Here is a 23558-nt window from a genome sequence, read left to right as displayed (position 1 = left end):
CTGTTTTTCTTCTTTGTTTTTTCCATCCACTTTTTTATTGATAATCAATTTCTATTACCTTCAAATTAATTTAAAGCAACAACATTCCCGAGAAACCTTGTATTTAAGAAATAATTTTGTATTTGGTACCTTTTCAATCAATAGAGACAAACGTTTTCATTTTTTTATTTAAGGATTAAGGGTAGTAAAAGTAATGGTAGTAATTTATCATAAATTTTTTTAATTAAATTGATTGGTAAGAATTTGAGTTCAATCCATGTCAACAATTTCACAGCTGTGGTACTTGGAACTAGTCTCTAACCAACTTTCTACATCGTTTGATGTTAAATCGTCGACAGAAGGACATTCGGTTAACGGTTCCATTTCACTTAAATAACAATTTTGTGACGTATTTGTATTTTCACGATATTTATGTTTCGGAACTTCGCTACAAAATAATTCCGGACTGTATCCGATTCCTAAAACAACAACATACATGGTGAAATCAATTTTTAACAAAATTATCCAACAATTAAAATTTTAGGCAACTATTTTTTAGCACAGATGTTTTTTTTTTGGACAAGAGTTTCTACGAAATGATCAGCTAGGTCGCCAAATTAACTAGAAGAGTAAATCGATTTTTTGAAAAACTTTTATGACTAATTAACTTCTTGTGGACTATACAAATATGACTCCCTTAGATTTGAACACGCCTTCCAATTGATTTAAAATGGCTTCAACTAGCTACCAGATGAATTTAACCAACTTCCAGATGATTTCAACTGATTTTAAGCATTTAGCAAGCTTCCGGATTCACTCCCATATGAGTTGAACTAAGTTTCAGATGACTTCAATTGATTCTGATGCTTCAGCAAGCATCCATACGACTTCCAAATAAGTTCAACTGACTTCCAGATAGGTTCAAGTGAGTTCCAGACATCAATAAGCTTCTAGATGACTTTTAGATGTATTCAACTGATTTCTCGATGACTTATACTAATTTCCAAAATTTAGTAAGCTTTTAGATGACTACAGCTGATTAACACAAACTTCCAGATGAATTCCAAATTAATTCAACTGATTACCAGATTAGTTCATCTGAGTTCCAGACTTCAGCAAGCTTTCCGACGACATCATTTGATTTAAAGATTTCGAAATCACTTCTATATTTGTTCAACAGATTTTCCTATGAGTTCAACTGAATTCCAAATGAGCTCCAGACCTCAATTAGCTTCAAATTGACTTCAATTAATTTTCCAACTGCATAAAGCTTCCAGATATATTCAACTGATTTCCAGATGAGTTCATCTAATTTCCAGACATCAGCAAACTTTCCGAGGATTTCATTTGATTTAAAGACTTCGCTAAACTTCGAGATGACTTCCATGCTTATTCAACTGATTTTCCTATTTTCCACATTACTTTAACTGATTTTCATACTCCAGCCAGCTTCCAGGTGACTACTAGATAAGTGCAACTGATTTCCAAATGATTTTAATTGATTTCGATATTTCATTAAGCTTTCCGATGGTTTCCAGATTTCTTCAAATGATTTCCCTTTTAGTGCAACTGACTTCCATATGTTGCAACTGATTTCCAGACTCCAGCAAGCTTACAGATGACTTATAGATAAGGTCAATTGATTTCGAAACCCCAGCAAGCTTGCAAATAAGTTCAAGTGATTTCCAGACTTCAGCAAACTTTCAGGTGGCTACAACTGAGTTCCAGATCTCAGTAAGCTTCCAAATGACTTCAATCAATTTTCAGACTTGAGCAAACTTCTTGATATGTTCAACTGATTTCCAGATAAGTTAATCTGATTTCCAGACTTCAGCAAACTTTCCAGGACATTATTTAATTTAAAGATTTCGCTAAACTTCGAGATGACTTCCATGTTTGTTCAACTAATTTCCTGATTTCATGATTTGATCAAGCTTTCCGATGGCTTCTAGATTTAACTTCAACTGATTTTCTTATGAGTTCAATTGACTTCTATATGCTGCAACAGATTTCTAGACTCCAGCAAGCTTGCAAATTACTTCCAGATAAGTTCAAGTGATTTCCAGACTTCAGCAAACTTATATGTGGCTACAACGGAGTTCCAGACTTCAGTAAGCTTTCAAATGACTTCAGTCAATTTTCAGACTTGAGCAAGCTTCCTAATATGCTCAACTGATTTCCAGATGTGTTCAACTGAGTTGTAGACTTCAGCAAGTTTCCATATGACTTCAAAATATGTTCAACTGTTTTTCAAATAACTGATTTCCATACTTCTACAAATTTCCAGTTGAATTCAACTGTCTTCTAAATGAGTTCAACTAGGTTCCAGACCTCGATAAGCTTTAAATTGACTTCTATCAATTTTCGATCTTCATGAAGCTTCCAGAAATATTCAACTGATTTCCAGATGACTTCATCTAAGTTCCAGATTTCAGCAAGCTTTCTAAGAACTTCATTTGATTTGAAGACTTCACTAAGCTTCGAAATGACTTATATATTTGTTCAACTGATTTCCCTATGAGTTCAACTGACTTCCAATGACTTAAACTGATTTTCAGACAACAGCAAGCTTCCCGATGATTTCTAAATAAGTTCAACTGATTTCCAGACTCCTGGAAACTTGCAGATGACTCCCAGATAAGTTCAACTGATTTTCAGACTTCATGGAGTTTCCAGACGACTTACAGATAATTCCAACTAACTTTCAGATTTCAGTAAGGTTTCAAAATAACTTTTACTGGCTTCCAGATTTCTTCAAGCTTTCCGATGACTTCCAGAATTGTTCAACTGATTTCTTTAGGAGTTAAACTGACTGACTGACAGATGTTAACGCCATCTAGAGATCAAATAAGATACTACGTTCCTGAATTTATAAATCTGCGTTACGAGCTGATATTTTACAAATTTGAAAATACAATCCAGCGCCCTCTAGTTTATATTTTAGCAGTTACCTATATTTACAGTGGGTGTTTATTTTTTACCTTACCTCCATTTGCTTTTTTGGAACGAATAGGTGACTTGTATTCGCCTCCTGATGCCAAAGAAGACGTTATACTAGGAAGTCGAATATCAAGATGGGATCCTTTGGCTGTAACTATTTTATTATTCATGGCGTACAATTTAGTAGCAACGTCTCTAGCTATTAAAGTTGTTAATAAAGTAGCTATATAATTGTCTTTAACAAATAAATATTCCAATGAATTTCTTTGCCAATACAGATATCTGCAAGTGCTAGCCGCTACTATGGAAACCTTGAAAAAATTAGGGAAGCGATTTTAATATTTATTTTATAACTAGCAGATCCGGCCACGCGTTGCTGTGGCTGAATCATTTAAAAAGAATTTGAAAGACAAAATTTAACACAAATTAACATAACATTTCTACAACATTTATTTGTTGAGTGGCATTTTACTAAAAATAAAAATAGTAATTGAATTTCCCTGTTCTCTGAGTTTGTAGTTTATATATTTGGCTGTATTTATATAACTGTATATTTCGAATAAAAAATATTCGAAATAATGTACGTAACGAAGACAAAATAAAGAATAATTTGAAAGAAGCGACTTAAGTGGTAAAGGCAAAATAAGACATATATATGTGTGTATGCTAAAAAATATATCACATTGAAGTGTGGCGTCATCTATGAGGTGAAAATGACAAAATTTTACAGTCCTCTGTAAAGAAATTCGCCTAAGATGCCATCTGTTCCAGACTTATGGAAATTATAATTAATAACAACAATCAACGTTGATGTTCGGTTTATTATTAATTATTGAGACCATTAATTCAAATAATAACTATCGTATCATTTAAGTTGGACCAAATTACATGTATATATATATATATATATATATATATATATATATATATATATATATATATATTTGCCAACTTTCAGGAATATCAGTTGACTCGTTTTTGAGTTCATTCGGAACATACACACAGGCACTGAATTTTTATATATTAAGATATCACCACATATAAACAATATATACTTTTTTTTATGGGAAAAGTGTTATTTTTCATCCATTAGTATACCGAGTGATATGGAAAACAACCCTGTCGATTACTCGAGGTAGGATCAGAAAACGTCGTGCTAAAATGAAGGATGAAGATGATGATGATGGAAACCACCCAGCATTAATGAATTTTTGGCAATATTTCTATATCTTCCTGGCTTAGAATCATAATAAAAACAAGTTAGCTTAGCACTGTCGAGTTCGTAGAATCCATTTATCGATATTCTAGATTAGTACTTTCGATTTTACCAATTAAATAGTTTATTGTAAATATTTTGTTTAGTATTTACTTCAAAAAATCTGGTCCAAATTGCCTATAATATACTGATTCCTTCTATTTCACAAATAAATTTCTCTTAAATTGTTATACAAGAGTTTCCACTGAAGTTTTTGACATTTTGACAACACTGATGTGAATATGTCAAATCTGACATAAAGAAACATTCTTCTTGGTCGGAAAATTGAATCAAATGACGAACATTTTCGTGATTTTCTACGACTTTCGACGTGGATTAAACCAACAGAAGACTATTGGTGATGAAGCACCATCTCGGGCCACCGTGTTTTGCTCGTGGCTCGACTATTGTGGAAGAAAATATCGATGCTGTGCATGAACTGATATTGCAACTGAGTCTATGTATACGAACTCGAAGCTCGTCTTTCAAGACGAGCCATATCCACGCGCACAAAGCCTTTGGAAGAAAATGGCTGCCTGGAGCAACATAGAACGTTGAATTCTGAATAGCACATAAACATTTGTTTGTCAGAAGCTTTCGAAAACATCAGGGAAACCAATCGCAGAAGACGAATCACTATCCATCAAGTTAATGCGAGTTTTCATACATCAGTTCAAACAAAAACGTTTTTGAACAATCAAAACAACGAACTGATGGGCCATCCTCCGTTTGGCGCCCAATTATTTTTTCTTATTTCAGCAGATCAAAGATAAAATGCGAGCTCAACGTTTTTCTACACAAATTCGGTAGAGAAATCGACAAAAAAAGATTTTATTTCTATTTGCTGAAAAACTTGGACAAATTCTTCTCTAGTGTCAATAAACAGATTTTTCTGCAATTTTTCTTGATGACGGGGCTTTTTTTAGCAATCGGGGGCTGGCTAAAGAAAGGAAAACGTCAAAAATAACTATTGTTTACGTTTTTACTTATAGTATATTTGGAGAGAGCGTAGAGTAATAAATGCTCATCATAAATGCAAAACCCTTAAATTTTTAGTACGGTATTTCACGTCCAAAATTTGGAATATTTGAATATGCCAATAATTGACCGTACTAAAATGTAAGCGGTTATCTAGATAATCCGAATGGCCATCCTTTTCTTTCCAAAATTGAAGGATATCTTTATTTCTCTCTCTATTTTAATACTTTCACACCAACCTCTGAATCTCCCTAAAAGTAACAATACCCTTACCATCATAGCCGTTGCAATGGGTTTTTCGTAATTAATAAAATATTGTTATTGCTTTTTAATAAATACAGTTATTTATATTATAATCAACTTTTCTTTTTATTCGAATTGGGAAATTAATTTTGCTAAACGTACTGAGGAACGGATCCACTTAAGGTTAGGTTATGGTTTACCTAAGCTTCGATCAGGTTAGGTTTACTTCAACTTAGGTTAGGTCATCTCAGTTGACTGAGGTATCCAAAGATACTGCCTTTCCAAGTAATTCACAAATCCAGTACAAAAAGCCAAACCGGAATAAATCCAAACCAATTATTTATTAAGTAACGATTTCCGATATCCGGAATCTCGATAAATGGATTCTACGACCTGGAAAACGCAAAATTAACTTATTTTTACTGCAGTATAAAAAACTTAAGTTATGTTCTTACTGTCTCCTTTGCTCTTGAAGACATTAGAAACCTAATAACATGATTTCTCATACCAAGTAGCACGTAAGTCTACCAGTATCACTTTAGCCTTTAGACAAGTTAAAATTTCTTTCCGTAATGTCCAAGACGTGCTCTGTGGTTAATAGATCGGAAAATCTAGGGGACCAAGTCAATAAATCGACTGGATTTTCCTCCTGGATGCGCACACAAAGTAAAAAACTGAAGCTTAAGTGAATTTCTCGAAATAGCGCCGTTCTTTTCGATTCCGTACCCAATAATAAACTACTTGACGCTGCTGTGAATCTTCATTGTTATTTACCTAAAGGGCAAATTAGATTCGAGTAATCTCACTTACAAACTCGTTGAGCTGTTAAAAATTTTTTAGATTTTGTCTTTGTCTCACCAATTATCCCATATCCTTCTCTCTGCAGCACCATTTTGCGTAACCGTGCCTTGTGATCATCACCAGAATCTTGACGTCTTCTTTTTGCAGTATATCAACTGCCCAGTTTGTGGAGGTTTTGGACTATCTGCGTCCAAATGACTGAAACCATGCTTCTTTCTTCTTCCATCGGCATTTTTGTATCGTACCTACCTATGGTTGAAGTTGAGTGCCTTGTATCAGTTTTCAATCACCATCTTTGAATAAAGCTGGACATTGGTAAATATGCCCATCAGTTCGGCCTACATAACAGAAGCGTACCATCTAGCTGAACTTTTTGGAGTCACATCATATGAAAAATTATTACATGTGAAGCATATTTTTCTATTGTAGTAGAAGGTTGCCTTTTTGACTTTCTCAGTCATTAATAACTACGATCTTTATTGTTCTAAGGAAAGCAACTGAATGAGCTTCTATCCTATAATTCCTATAATATATTTATAAAGAAAAGTACCTTAAATTTATCGTCCACGGTGTTCCTGCTGGATTCGAATTCGGGTGAATCTAAAAATTCACAAGGGAGAATTGGATGCAAGAATTGATCGTTCAGTACATTAACCTGAAATATCATAATGTCTTTTTAAACATATTCAAAATAAAAGTAAATTAATATTTTCTTTAACAGGCATATTAAAAATACAAAGGATTTGTTTTTTTTTATTGATTAAAATTCGATCTACTGCAATTAACGAGAGAGGCATTTAACTCAATCCAAAGAAACCACGTGCGACAGATATTTTGAAGAAACTAGAAATACCAAAACATAATAATAACAAGAAGCGTAGAGTGGAGTGTGAAGTACCTTCGAATGGACAAAAAGCGGAAGGTTTTATAATGGAAAAAGAGATGAAAGAAGAAGATAGTCTAAGCCTATTATTGTTCACATTAACAATGAATGGAATACTAAGAAATGTGAAGAAACCGACCTACAAAAGAACATAGAATACCTCAAGATGATTCCAATAGAAGGTTTAGTATATGCAGACATCGTAGTTATAGCAGAAAATCGTAGAAATATGGAAACACTACCAAAAATTTGGATAGAAGAGATAGGGTATTTGGGTATTAAATGTTTTTCCGACCCCCTAGAATCAAAAGGAAAAATAGAAGAAGAGAAATTCGATTTGCAACAACATTTTGTGTAGGTAGTTTCGAGGGGATCTTGTATGAAAGATTGCCTACCCAGTAGATGCAATATTAAAGTAGTATCCTAAAATTCAGAGTGTGGGATGGATGTAGTAGCCAGAGATCTTCGTCGTCGTCGTTGTCCATCACACCTTCTGAACATTCTATTGATTCTATTGACACTGACAATTTTGTTCTAATAAGAAAAATTCATTTTTCCTTAGTCCTTACATTTCAAATATTAAATTATTTGTAGTTTTATTAGAATTTACAGAATATAGCTATAAATTTTACTCAAATTATTTAGATTTTTTTGTGAATGTGAACCATTTCTAAAAATTTTCTTTTTCGTGTATTAGATTCTGTTTCAAGAATTTGTGAATCTTGAATTTTTTTGATATTTCAAGGTTCGTTAATGCAGTTTTATTTTTTTATGACCTCTTAGTCTATTTTCTAAATACTGAGATGTCTGTCCTATGTAGACAGCTACTATTACTACTTTCGTTTCCTGACGTTTCAAAGTTTAATTTAGTGGAATATTTAGATAATGTATTATGTCCTTTATGACGTATACTAATATCATATTTATTAAAATAATTCGATAATTGTTAGGAAAGTCCTTGTATATATGGTAAGGAAAAATGTTTCATGTTTTGATGTTTCGTTTCTTTTCTATTCTTATTTTTATATTCATGATGTAGGTGATCTATGGATCAATATAAATTCGCAAATTGTCAGTGTCAATATCATATTTTGATAAAGAAAAATCGAAACGTCAAATTTTATCTATCTTTTAAAAATTATTGAAAAAACTAATTTTGAAACAGACTGCAATTACAAATATAATACACAGCAAGAAGTAGAAAGCTAAAAATTGAGTCTATAATACAATTGAGGCATTGAATGACGTCATAAATATAACCTCGAATTACGCAACTTTCCCCTATATATTAAACACTCTTGCTGAGCTGAATATCATTGCAGATAGAAAAATTGAGGTTGGAAAAATTATTGGTAAACTAAGATTTTTGAGACAAGTCATTTTTCATATATTTTGGTTCTTTTAAATATATACTATACAGATTATGAAAAATATTTCCAACGATAAACTTTTAATTGAATTTTTGATTTTAGAAAAATACTAAACTTCATTCATAACAATAAAAAACTCTTAGCATTTTATATTGAAAAGTTTTGATTTTTGTTACAACTATTCCCTTTAACTCAAATCGACTTCGCTAAACGATAAAAAGTGACATAACCTACAAAGTAGGTGACCCTTCATACCTCACCCTTTCAACCAATCACATTTTTACTTCATACGTCAAGTTGTAATTGGTTATACCAATAACGTACTTGCATGGTTTGAGAAAAAAATAGTTTTGAATAGTTTATACAAAACTTCTATTATAATTTTTTTCCAATTCTTCGATCAATATTTATTGAGAAAAAATTGAAAATTCAAAAATTTTGTAGGTAGTTTAAACATTCCAGTAAAGTCGCCCTTTTGCTTCCAATATTTATTAAGAAAAAATTGAAAATTCAAAAATTTTGTAGGTAGTTTATGCATTCCAGTTAAGTCGCCCTATTGTTTCCAATATTTATTGAGAAAAAATTTAAAATTGAAAAATTTTGTAGCTAGTTTAACCATTTCAGTAATGTCGCCCTATTGTTTTCAATATTTATTGCGAAAAAATTGAAAATTCAAAAATTTTGTAGGTAGTTTATGCATTCCAGTTAAGTCGCCCTATTGTTTCCAATATTTATTGAGAAAAAATTTAAAATTCAAAAATTTTGTAGGTAGTTTAACCATTTCAGTAATGTCGCCCTATTGTTTTCAATATTTATTGCGAAAAAATTGAAAATTCAAAAATTTTGTAGGTAGTTTATGCATTCCAGTTAAGTCGCCCTATTGTTTCCAATATTTATTGAGAAAAAATTTAAAATTCAAAAATTTTGTAGGTAGTTTAACCATTTCAGTAATGTCGCCCTATTGTTTTCAATATTTATTGCGAAAAAATTGAAAATTCAAAAATTTTGTAGGTAGTTTATGCATTCCAGTTAAGTCGCCCTATTGTTTCCAATATTTATTGAGAAAAAATTTAAAATTCAAAAATTTTGTAGGTAGTTTAACCATTTCAGTAATGTCGCCCTATTGTTTTCAATATTTATTGCGAAAAAATTGAAAATTCAAAAATTTTGTAGGTAGTTTATGCATTCCAGTTAAGTCGCCCTATTGTTTCCAATATTTATTGAGAAAAAATTTAAAATTCAAAAATTTTGTAGGTAGTTTAACCATTTCAGTAATGTCGCCCTATTGTTTTCAATATTTATTGCGAAAAAATTGAAAATTCAAAAATTTTGTAGGTAGTTTATGCATTCCAGTTAAGTCGCCCTATTGTTTCCAATATTTATTGAGAAAAAATTTAAAATTCAAAAATTTTGTAGGTAGTTTAACCATTTCAGTAATGTCGCCCTATTGTTTTCAATATTTATTGCGAAAAAATTGAAAATTCAAAAATTTTGTAGGTAGTTTATGCATTCCAGTTAAGTCGCCCTATTGTTTCCAATATTTATTGAGAAAAAATTTAAAATTCAAAAATTTTGTAGGTAGTTTAACCATTTCAGTAATGTCGCCCTATTGTTTTCAATATTTATTGCGAAAAAATTGAAAATTCAAAAATTTTGTAGGTAGTTTATGCATTCCAGTTAAGTCGCCCTATTGTTTCCAATATTTATTGAGAAAAAATTTAAAATTCAAAAATTTTGTAGGTAGTTTAACCATTTCAGTAATGTCGCCCTATTGTTTTCAATATTTATTGCGAAAAAATTGAAAATTCAAAAATTTTGTAGGTAGTTTATGCATTCCAGTTAAGTCGCCCTATTGTTTCCAATATTTATTGAGAAAAAATTAAAAATTCTAAAATTTTGTAGGTAGTTTAACCAGTTCAGTAATGTCGCCCTATCGTTTCCAATATTTATTGCGAAAAAATTCAAACTTCTAAAATTTTGTGGGTAGTTTAAGCATTTCAGTAAAGTCGCCCTATTGCTTCCAATATTTATTAAGAAAATATTGAAAATTCAAAAATTTTGTAGGTAGTTTAAACATTTCAGTAAAGTCGCCCTATTGCGTGACGTCATAGGTATAAAATAAACACTGAACATATGGTATAAAGTATATACGACAGTTATTCTGTATTATCAAACTTTGATTAATCTGAATAATGGTATATAAATCGTATTTTATACCAGGATGTAAAAATACCGTGACTAAAAGACCTGGTAAAGTTTTTTTTGATGCCAAGAAATTCGAATATACAACAAAAATGATTTTAAAGTGTTAGTGGTTTTAACGATCCTGCGAGATTAATTATTATTTGTCCCAAGGATCAATTTGGTGTTTTATAGTGATTTAGTTTATTAAGCTTCAAATTTTTAACGTGGTTATGTAATAATGTAAGAACTTGACCTGTAAAATGTTTATTCACTTTATTTTTATTTTGATAAAGACTTAAATAAAAGTCGAAAAGTCAATTTTATCTATCTTTCATGTATTATTAAAAAAAAACTAATTTTGAAAAAGAAGGGACTCAAAATCAAGACCATTTAGAAACATAAACATACCAAAAAGTCTATGAAATTTATTTTTATATATAGAAAAATGTTTTATTTATACGTAACTAATAAGTAACAACTGTATTATAATAGCCCACACTACGTTGCCGGCAACGATAACCTCGTGATTATCAAGCAGTCAACTGCTCAATGTTTTCATTAAACCTATGAAGTCATAACTGAAAACCAATGAGAATCTTAATGTAGTTAAAAATTTTGATTAAATAATTTACTTTATGAAATTATTTTATATCAAGGACAAGAACAAAAAAATGAATACTTTCTGAAAAATGCAATTACATCTTGACCCCTTATAACTATAAAATCAACTCATGAAGCGAAGGCACCTTCATCAGAAAAGTAGACAAATAAGGTAAATAATCAACCAGATCATTCTCACAGTATGTAAAGTATGTGATTACATAATAATTCATAAATAAACTCACTTTTCCTGATAGCAATAAGCCCAATCGATCGGTTCTTGTTAAATTTTGAACGGCATAAGCTTCTCCGGCATGTAATGACATTATCTGAGCAAAGTCGGAACTAACCATTCTTTTAAACTGGAGACGACTTAGCTGGAAATAACCATATAAAATCTTAAGACATTATTTTCACGTTTATAGAAGTTTATAATAGAACTATCATTCAATAAGTCGGGTGACTAACTAAGAGAAGCACATTTTCTGCCAAAAATTGATTTTATCCATCGATGTAATGTCCTTCAAGAGCAATACACACATTCCAACGCTTCTCTAACTACAGTTTCAGCAATTACTTCTTCATTTGAGCTGAATTTCTTACGGGCAAGCATTTTTTGAGATCAGTAGTCACTGGGGGCCAGATCAGAACTATACGGTGGATAAAGACACAATTAGAAGTGTAATTCGTTCAATTTAACAATCGTTGCCATCGACTTGTGAAACGGTGCATTGTCACGGTGAAACAGTGGTAATTTTTTTGATATATACGTTTTTTCTTAATTTTTGCATTTAAAATATTTAACAACTCTATGAAGTATCATAACTCATCCGAAAATACCGAAGCCATAACCTTCCCAGCTGACTGTTGTGCCTTTGGACGCTTCGTACGTGGTTCACCGACTGCAGTCCACTCAGATGATGATCGTTTTGATTCAGGAGTGAAGTGATGGATCCATTTTTCATCCATTGTCACATTTTGATGCAAAAAATCTGATTTTTTGCGTGTTAACATGGCTAAACACTGCTCTGAATCATCAACACGATGTTGTTTTTGATCGACTGTGAGTAAACGCGGTACCCACTTCGAAAAAAGCTTTTTCGTGCTCAAATGTTCATGTATTTGACGATCAGAACGTTCACTATCATCGGTGTCTGTACGACCACGTATAAATTTATCAAACCAATAACAAATTGTTCTCGATTTTCACACATTTGACACATAGTTTTTTCAAAGTTGGTACTTCATAAACGTCATATGAATTTGAGAATGACAGCGCCATCTATGTGTCAGTCACATGACCTTTTGACTGATGTATTCTAAAGGATTTATAATTATTAGTACATAGAATAATTCACAGTAGGATTGTGCGTTAAAAAGAGGTTATTTGAACTCAAAGACCATATATACCCTAAGAAAGTAGTACTATAAAATAAAATATAGAGCGTAAAACTTATATGTGTTGTGATAACTATTTATATTGTGCAGTTATCAATTTTTCTATCCCGTTCTTTGTCGCATTGAAGCACCAAGAGGTTGTGATTCAGTATCTGATTCACTGGGTACTTAAATTCTGATATATTAGTCGTAGAAAGTGGAGAAATTCATTTCCTAAATCCGCTTCCATGATTACATATTTATTGAATTTACGAGTTACAAAATTGATGATGCCTTCTTTCGAACAAAGCTCGAATAATTTGAACCTTTTGTGGCCTGAATTCTGACATATAAGAAATGTATTACATGGAAAAAACTTTTAGTTTTAATAAGTTATTCTTATGTAGATACCTAGCTTCACCGGAGTACACACCAATATCTGACAAAAAAGGCAAAAGTGGCATAAAAAAGTGGGAAAACGAGAAAAAATGAGAAACATGGGATAAGAACTCGCTTTATTTTCCTCTTCTATCAAAAGTTATGGGACCAAAAGTGTAGAAAATCTAATTTTCCACAAGAAATATCTCAACCAATTTTTGTGAGATCCATCTTTTACATCCTCTAGAGTGGAAAAATTCCTTTCTACTTCTTTTTTCTTCATAACTACTTCAATTTTGGTCTGCTACAAAAAGTTATACGACTAAGTTATAGAAAATCTGATTTTCTACAAAAAATATTTCCATTAATTTGTTCTGATACTCTGTAGGACTGGAAAAACCATTTTCACTCATTTTTTTATTAATAAATTCCTTCATTTTGCTCTACTATCAAAAGTTATAGGATCAAAATTGTGCAGAAACTAATTTAATACAAAAAACATCTCAAATAGTTGTTTGTGAGACCCCAATTTTAGCCATTAGAGTCTTTAGGACTATTGTTATTTTTCACTGTGACAGAAAGTGATGAAAACAATTTTCTACAAAAAATCGTTAACAAAATTTGTTTGTTAATGAAAAAAATTTTGATTCTCTTTTTTTATGTTTACGTATTCTGTAAATTTATGCGATGACAAAAACTTGTTACCGGAATTAAAGAGAATTCATTTATATCCAAAAAAGACTTTAAATTTTTTTATAAAGCTCATATTTTCAACTCTCAGAGTAAAAAAAACATTATTTAACGTAGCTGTTGATACTTATAGTCCAGGAGCCAGTGCCGAAGTCCCCCCCATTCGAGACTTCGTTAAATGCATCAGGGACTTATACTATGAACAGCTACGAAATCCTCTCATTTGAAAATTTATCATATTATATTTTATCTATAATCTGGCCGCTCATTACAGAGAGTAATCACGTGCATAGTGCGTGAGAGAGAAATTATAAGCCTAAATCACACCATACACAACACTAAAAGGTATTTAGTGGCAAATTTGAATTGAATTTTAAATTCTTTTTTCAAACTAACATTTTTATTTGAATTTTAAATACTTTATTTTAATATCATATCATATAAATAATACTTTTATTCGTGCAAGATCGTGATGTGAAGGAACTTATCGGTATTTTTAGGGATGGAAATGACCTAACCGTAATTGTTGACCACCGGATGATCACATTCCATTGTCTTTGTGACTCTTGTCGTCTTAGCGTTTTATTGGTGGAATTTAAAAACAGTGCCACTTTTATCTAATATGTAAACATTATAGTCTTGGAATATTTTTTTACCCACACTAACCAAAAGATTGCAACTACAATAAAAACAATAACTTGGTTGCAATGAGGAAAATCGCTCCAGTTTTTATAAATAATAAATATTTATTATGCTTTGTATCCTCAGATGCATTTTGTCAAAATTCTAAAAGTATTAAAGCAATGACGCGTTTAGAAATGATTGTTCTTCAGATTGAATAACGTAAATAGACAGTTTAAATTTAGTTCCATGAATATCACAGCCACTTTTAACAATAAAATTTATTTTAAAATAGAGGATAGTCAATGTATAACATAACTATAATACCACATATTAAAGAATAATAAAAATTAAAGTACATGTTTAACATGTGCTATTATACAGTCACATAATTCTTACTGTAAAAGCGCATGTTAGAAATGTAGTTTAATTTTTAATTTTTATCAAAGTAAATAAATAACATAATAAAACAAAAGCTTAAAATAATTATTAATATAAAATTTTTAGAAGATAATAATAATGTATTAATGTAACGTGCAGCTGTGTGAACTTGACTTTCTCAGACATTGCTTCAGCCAATAGGAATCGTTATAAAAGGTACCATTAGCATCCCATGAGCCGATCACGCGTTTTTATTGCTCCCACTACCGACTGGCCAGATTATAGTATTTTGAAAAAAAAAAGTCAGCTGGTCATAACACGGTGGATTATACGTCAGCTGGCTGCTGGAACATGAAAAAAAAAAATTATATTCTCAATGATTTCATCTCATCCAAAAATTTACCTGGTGAAATAAATGAAAATTAATGTCACCTTGAAAGGTGTAACGCAACAGCAACTGATTCATATCATTAAACTTTATGAGACTTTGGGATCGAATTTGAGCGCAGCACTTCCAGCATTCCATGCATTTATAAACCCTGCATTTTTTAGAAAAGGCAAGAAGCGTCCATTTTCGATTATGTCAAAATCTGAATCTTTTACGGAGTGTTTTATACAAATGTCAGAGCCATCGATGAGCAGGGAAGGTTTATTTCGCAAAATTCAAGAATTTACTTATCAGATGTATGACCGTAATCGGTTAAAGAAAAATTAACGACGCTAGGGTGCATTGTTTCAAAAAACTCACAAATTTTTGAACAGTAATGATGAATTTAAGTTGCCTAAAAAAGGTTTTGACGGTTCTCGAGTCAGAACTGAACAAGCAATATTTAAGGACGTGTTATTACATTTGGTATCGCGCTAACCTTAAAGTTCCAACAATTGAAGAACATGCAGATTATGGTTTGGAAGAAATAGACAACCGATTCGAATTTTATTGATTTTATGGGACTCAGTTACCCACATCGATTCAGCCTGAAAAATGTATCAATTTTTTTTTATATTTTTATTTTTTCAAATGATAATGTTTTACTATACACGCGGACTAATATTTTCTTTTCACAGATGATAATGATGAAGACATGGTCGCATATAACTCAGACACCGACTCAGAGAGAGATGAAAGCGACTCAAGCCAAAGAGAGAGTGAAAATTATCGATTTCAATCGTTATATTTAATCGATTAATTGAAATAAAAGTTTATCAATTAAAAGAATATGCTACAATAAATAATTCATTATTAAACTCCATATTTGTTATAAAGACTCTAAAATCAAGCATAATGCCGGATAAAAATTTATAAGAAGATTGTTATCAGCCAGCTGACGTATAATCCACCGTGTTATAGTCAGCTGACTTTGTTTTTCTTTCAAAATACTAGATAAAATGTGATATGACAGATTTTCAAAAGAGAGGAAATGATTGGAAAAACCTTTTTTTTCTCCATGCGTGGGAGGTTCTCTCTGCTCGCCCACCCACGGAGTCGCAGTGAATATTCATAGTATAAATCCCTGATGCTTTTTACGAAGTTTCTCTCCAGAAGAAATAATTGACCGAAAATGTACTATTAATAGATGTCTTCTTCTTTTTTCTTTAATGTGAGCAAAATGGTTCTTTTTCCTCGTATCCTCTGCCGTTTAATTATCAGAGAGGTTGTCGCTCCATCTCTCGCGGGGTCTTCCAACGCTTCGGCGCCCTAAGGGCGATTTGTCTTTAGCCATTCTGTCGTCATTAATTCTTCCCAGTACCCAATCGTTCACGTTAATAATCTTACATGTCCTCGTTTCTCTTTCTGTCAGAAAGTGTTTTTCCAGCCATCCTGCGGTGGTTTCTAATATTATCTTTGTGTTCGATGTGTCTGGTCTGGCTCGGGATTTGGGATTTGGTCTTGATTCCGACGTATTTGTTTCGGAAGATTGTATCGTTCAGGTAAGCTCCTTTTGCCGCTTGATTTCTTCGATATCACCGTATCCTGATATTTCTATACCTAGATATTTAAATTTCATCTCTTGTTGTATAATTTCATCACCTACAACCAGTTTGCATCTGATCGGTGTCTTTGAATTAGTCATGCATTTCATTTTTGCCGCTGTGTTAAATTTGAATAGTTATCTCTGTGGATCATCTTCGTTTTCTGAATTCAGAGCAGCATCATTGGCATAGCATAAGGTTTTGAAGTCTTTTAGGCTACGAGTGCTTTTTATAACTTCATCCATAACGGTTTTGAACAATACGGGGCTAAGAAAATCTCCTTATCGAATACCATTGTTCACATGAATTTCTTTAGTAGTTATACTTTCGATTTTGGTCCGTATTTTGATACTCTGGTAAATATTTGCCTGTTGTATAGGAGGTGTATTCGGTCAAACGCATTTTACAGGTCTATTAAACACATGAACGCCGGTTTGTTATACTTATATTGTCGCAGGACAAATATCGCATCTGCACAAGATCTTCCTGATCTGAATCCTTGCTGTACATCTCTCAATGTGGTGAATTCTTGTATTTTGTTTGTCATTATTGTTGTTGAAAGCTTCAAGGTGGTATTTAGAAGGTTTATGCCTCGGTACTTTGCGGTTATTTCCTTTTTCTAACAGTAAAATTGTACTACTTAGGCGCAATTCATCCGGAACTTTTTGATATAATAGGATTTTGCGAGTTATAGCTGTTAGCTGCTGCTTGAGTTCATTTGGAATGCCGCCTGGACCTGGACTCTTTCTGTTCTTAAGTGTTATTACTTCTATTTCAGCTACTTCGTTAGTTGTGATTTCTGGAGTGTCCGGTATGCTTTCTGTTTCTTCTTTTTTATACAATTCTTTAAGATATTGGACCCAAATTTCCTTTGTTATGTGATTTGAGCTAATATATTCACTGGGTGGTTTGAGCTAACATATTCTCTTTGTGGTTTGAGCTAATATTTTCACTTGTTTCTTTCCTCTGAGCTCTAACTAATCTCCACATATGTTTTTGGAGGCAATAAAAGTCATTTTCAATTTTCCTTTTCTTTTTTTGTCTTACTAGAGTAGTGGTGTCGTTTCTTACCCTCTTATAATCATCGTAGTCTTCCGGCGTTTATCATAATGAAACAAACAAAAAATTTTGGACAAGATTCTACTACTTTTTATTATAATCAATTATTCTCACCTTAAATGGTTCAAAAAGTGTATGATACACTTCCTCTAGCTCTGGATCGAATTTAACCGGTCTTATTTGATAAAGAATATGAAAAACTTGCGCCATATTCATCAACATGAAAGCAAAATTCCAAGTAAACACATCCGGAGCACAAATTATATTCCAAGCCCATGTTGAAAATAATAACAAACCTACAAAATCAAAAAAAAAAAAAACTGATAAAATACAGAAACGAATTAACAAGATCCTTACATGAGATGTTTGATCATTAAGAACAAAATTTACCTAAAATCAAACAAGAATGCATAAACAAAACTCCTCTTTTAGAACAAGTCGAGGAATAAGCTACAACGAAACAAAAATTTGCTAACTGATATAAAAGATGCTGTGGATCTTTCCAGTAATCACACCATGGCCACCAGGTACCTGAAACAATATCAAAAGAAGTTGACTGTCACAATAGTAACTGTTAAATATGAAGGCTGCTACTTAAGGTTTGAGATATGGCAACACTGATATGAATATGTCAAATAAGACATTTAAATCATAAAGTTTAACATTTTTATTCTGTGATTCCGAAAGACGTACGGTTTCCAAAGAAGTATTTCTTTTTAAAGACGTAAAGACGACGGATCGCTTGAATCCAAAACTCGTGTAGATTGTTAACGTTTATTTTTGCGTGTGTTATAAACTTTTTCTCTAATCCGCCGAACTGTTTTATCCCAAAATACCCTAGAGAACACGACCTAAAATAGAACCCTACATAAATGTGAACTGTGTGTGTTTTTTTAGACGAAACAAATCCAACAAAATTTTTTCGCGCACGAAGCTCATCAAACCAAATGGTGGCCTCTTTTTTCGAAATAACTGGACCTGCGCCAAACTAAAACGTTTTATAACAGTCAAAACATCGAATTTATGGGTCATCCACCGTATAATCCTTGTTTTACACCGGATGATTTTTTCGTATTTCTGCAGATCAAAAATAAATTGCGAGTTAAATATTTTTCTGTACCCGAAGAAGTGGTTAATGCGTTGAAATCACATCGAATACGTAGGGGGCCATGATACAAGCTCCAAATACACTAGTACCTCACTTTAGGGCCGCTCTTTTGTTAAAATTCGTAAGGCAATGGGACATGCAAAAGTCTACCATCAAAAAAAGTGATAATAACATATTTGCAATCTGCAGCATCTCTAAATGTCTCAAGATTAACACGCCAAAGCAATTGGATTATGGAAATAGTGGAAAAACATTAATTACATAGATTAAAGACAATAACATACTTAGAATTCCATTGACTCAAATGACTTTTCAGGGAAAAACTTTGAGTATTTTGGAAAAGTTGAAGAATGGGGATGCCGATGAATCCGCTGTAGATGTCACATTCCAAGCAAGTCGAGAATGGTTTGAAGATGTTGAAGAAAGAGTTTGATAAACCTAAACAAGTGATCAACGTAGAGAAAAGAGAGCTTGATTCGAAGCGAATACTTGATCGCACGTAAACTTTGAAATCTTTACTACTTGGTGCAAATGCCGCGGATGATTAACCTACAACCAATAAAAAAGCTTAGATGGCTAAAACTACTTTCGAAGATTGATTCAAAAATCATTTTTGTACAGATGGGATAAATATTTGCGAAACAAAAACTTGAGCAACAAGACACTTTTAAGGCGTATTACCAACGCCGAACTTTCCGACAACTTATAAGGCAAATCCTCAATAAAAAGATTTCAATAAAACCTATAACATCAAGGAAATAACAGTTAACAACAATGTTTGGAGAAAATATGACCAGAGAAATTGATGCACGAGTTGATTTCCTTCTTGAAATTGGGCAAAATATGTTGGATCTAGTACATGATCTCGGATTTGAAGGTTTGAACGAACTTTACGTGTTTGATATACTTAAAACTGATTTGGATATGAGGAACTTATCCAGTTGCAATCCAGAAGAGACAGAGCCTGTTGTATCTAAGCATGTAACAACAGGAAATTGTCGAATGCTGTTTCCTATTTTGAATAAGGAAGAAATTACCCTTATAACTAATAACTGGAATACGAAATAGACAAGAAAGCAAGACAAACAACGATGGATAATTTTTTAAAGTCAGGACCATCCTCACCTGACGATAATTTCTTCATCGTCTTCAGATGGAGTAGTTTCATTTTTATTTATATATTATTGTTGGTTTTTGATCGTGAATAATATGAAATAAGATAAAACGCTTTTTGAATGATAAACCATGGTACATATTCAACAATTTAAGCTTCCAGGAAAATGTCTTTTAGCTGCAGCCAACGGACAAGGCTGTATTTAAATCATTCGAGCATCATTGGGACGAACAGATTCTTTTGTATTGAACTCGCCACAAAGACCGAGAATAGTTCACCACATAAAAGTTTGGGGAACTATTATCTATCGTTTGAGATATTGCAGTAACCCTACAAAATATCATATGAGGTTTCTCTTCAACGTATAATCCAAATGTTATTGCAGAAGTAGCTTTTGCGCCTAGTGTTTTAACAGAAAGAAATCTTAAAGATGATAATAATATCGAAAAAAAATAACAGCGTAGAAGAAAATCGAGAGTTTGGACCTCAACCTGGACTGAAGAAAAACATATCGACATATCGCAGATTTCTGGTTGCCATAAATTTAAATCGAAACGACACAGTAGCAAAAAACAAAACACAAATCAAAAAGAGCACATCGAATGAAAAGGCTAAGAAGACGAGCATCAAAGAAAAAATGGTAAGAAATCCAGATATTGACGCGGAAAACATTCTAAATAAAGCAAATGAAGATAAATACTCAGAAGTTTAACTCGGAATAGAAAACAATAACAGGAAGACAAGTAGTGATAAAGATGAAAGCTGCCTGAACGTTAGTTTCACTTACCCAAATGTTGGAGACACCCTATAAGGATAATCCAAAACCAATGAGAAAAAAACTATAAACAGTGAAGTCCTTATTGCAAAGAAAGCAGTTTTTTCTACCGAAAGATTGTAAAAACGCCAGTAAAAGTCACCAAAATAGAAAAAATTGCTCCAAAGAACGAAGATTTGGGAGAAAAAATTAGGCACAAAGAATCATGGCACTGCAAAGCTTGCTCGGAGGTATGTACTTTCACGAATAATGCGTTGGACTCACCAAGAATGATAAAATAAATTTTGTCTGTTCAGATTGCTGCTAATTTAGTCATCTTTTTTGTTTTGTTGTAATACATTCAACTTATTTTTTCACAACGTGTTTACGCACGAATGAAAATTTATATTCAGTTCGTCAGAAATATTATTTAATTTAGTTTATCAGTTTGTTGTCATTGTACGTTTGATTTCAGATATAAATATATTCAATTAACGAAAGATTTATGTTTTTGACCAAATAAATCATTTTTTATATCATGAAAAATAAAGTACAAATAATCGTGTTGATGTCCATAAATTATATTTTCAAGAATGAGGATACGCTTTCTATAAAATATCAATGTACATATTTACCTTTTTTTAATTTGTATCAAGGTTTCTGCTAAACATGGGCATATTTAATGCATCTATCTTAGAATGTGGAGTACCCCGAGGCTCAGTACTAGGCCCTATTTTGTTTACAAACGACATCGCCTATCTAGATATCAGTGGTAAAATACGTCTTTTTGCACACGACAATAGTTTCTCTCCAGCAGAAAAAAACTCCTTGGCGTGAATTAATTTTCGCGGGAGAAGGTTTATTGGTGGGAAAATTTAGTATAAAACAGGTATTAACCATACAACAACAACAAAATCGGTTATTTTACGAACCACGACATAATTTTTATGAATTATAACAACTATTAGATATAGATCTAAGAATAATTGAATTCATTCTATTCATTTTGTGTTTAGTAGCGCTTTATGTAAATTGGCGTTGTTACGATTTTATGCGCAAGCGTGATGCAAGTTTAATGAGCCAAACAGAGCGGAAGAAATAGAGGAAAAGCAACAAGCAAATGTCACGCTACATCTTAATAACTCATTTGGTCTTTCGGAAAGAAAATCATTTCACGAACACGTGTTGTATATGAGCGCAGGACAATTTAATAGAGTCTAGTGACATTATTTTTGCATTAAAAAAAATATTAATTATTATATATATTATTATAAGGTTCAATAATGTAAGCAGCGACGTTTTGTCAATTATTATAATACACTTCTTCAGTAACAAATTCATTCATCCCTTATAAGTAAAATGACGAATAAATCTTAAATAACACTTACCAGAGGGAATTGTATAAGATATATTTCTATCTCCTAAAGGCCATGACGTATTTATACCAGGAGCAACGTATAAAGTATGAGGTCTCTCCTCATTGGGCTGTAGACCACTTTCGGCATTCGAAGGCATTTGCCAAAGTTATTTTATGTTGAATATTCTTCTAATTCAATCAGTCATTCCATTTAAAGACGCAATATACATCATATACTGGAAAAGAGAACCTAATATTGATTTAAATTTGGATTGCAAGTGGCGATTGTAGATGTCACCTTCAAAAAATAAAGAGAGCCATTAAAGAAAGTGACAGCGATAGAAATATAGGGATTATTAAGAAACAACTTCAGCTTATGTATCAATAGATGGCACTACGGGTTGCAGATAATCAATTTTCCTTTAATGAAAAATATGAATTCACATACGGCAAGTATTATACTATATTATTATTATCTATCAGAATAAATATAGAAATCTTACAGTTGTGATTTTATTTGCCACAAATAGAGAAAAAAATTCGTTGGGTATATTTTGAAAAGGGACGAGGAATTTTTTTATGGCGAGGACGATTCATTAGAACTGGCCCTGATATAGTTTCTCCTCTGCGGAGCTGGGCTATGGTTATTGTTTGTGATTATACAGCCCCATGTCGAAAAGATAAAAAAAACAAACGATACATGAGGACGAAGAAAATAGAAAAAAGCCACAGCCTTAAAAACAAACTACTCTTTCCAGGTTTGGGGATATAGCTTTAAGGTTTTTTCGTTGTTTTTGGTTTGTTTTCTTCTGGTTTTTCTATTTTTAATTATCGTTTTCAGAAAACCGATTAATCAGGTAACAGGGAAACCGCAGAAAATCTGCAACACCAACGATCGAAAAGGTGTGAGGTTTCGTCTAATGGTTATTGAAGAATTATCTAAAAAGTTGAGATAAATCTGAGAGAAGTACAGCGGAACTGTTTGATTCGATGGTACGAATCAAATAACGGACTCGGAGCTCATTTAGACGGTTTGGAACGATAGTTTTATAAACGATGCTGGAGTTGAATCGATATTTGTATTGGCAGTTTTGAATTGGAGTCATCATTTGATTGAATCATGAAGGGTTGTAAAGAGGGTGATATCACTTACTCATCTTCTTTGTTAACATGTTCAACACAGTTTTTCCAAAGCTCTTGGCGGTCTGATGCTATAACTTTTATCTTAAGCAAATAATCTTGTCGCCATCGAACTATCCTTGACGATTCGGTTATTGCCATGCGTTTATCCAGTTATTACTTTGTCTATGGTTAGACTATACATTCAGTTAACGTAACTTTTTACATATATTTGATTGAAACGAATTACGCGCTTTAACCCTTTGTGCAATAACCAAAAACCATCTGCTGTAACTGGTAAAACGTGTAATTTTTTTCGAAACATTAAATTTTATCTTGTATCGAATGGCGTTCAAATATTTTTTTTCAAAGATTCGTAACCCTTTCCAATTTATG

General features: G+C 32.2%; 1 protein-coding gene across 1 annotated transcript; it reads right to left on the bottom strand.

Annotated features, from left to right (window-relative positions):
* Window positions 1–200: 200 nt before the first annotated feature.
* LOC130449457 (popeye domain-containing protein 3-like) lies at window positions 201–22301 on the bottom strand. Its single transcript, XM_056787277.1, has 7 exons — window positions 22075–22301; window positions 18101–18241; window positions 17825–18006; window positions 11479–11610; window positions 6747–6851; window positions 2966–3230; window positions 201–458 (listed from the first exon to the last, which is right to left on the bottom strand). The coding sequence occupies exons 1-7, from the start codon at window positions 22199–22201 to the stop codon at window positions 250–252; spliced, it is 1161 nt and encodes a 386-aa protein (XP_056643255.1). The 5' UTR covers window positions 22202–22301; the 3' UTR covers window positions 201–249.
* Window positions 22302–23558: the final 1257 nt, after the last annotated feature.

The sequence above is a fragment of the Diorhabda sublineata genome, chromosome 10 (genome assembly GCF_026230105.1).
Source record: "Diorhabda sublineata isolate icDioSubl1.1 chromosome 10, icDioSubl1.1, whole genome shotgun sequence".
Lineage (NCBI taxonomy): Eukaryota > Metazoa > Arthropoda > Insecta > Coleoptera > Chrysomelidae > Diorhabda > Diorhabda sublineata.
This window is presented reverse-complemented; position numbering and strand designations above follow the sequence as displayed.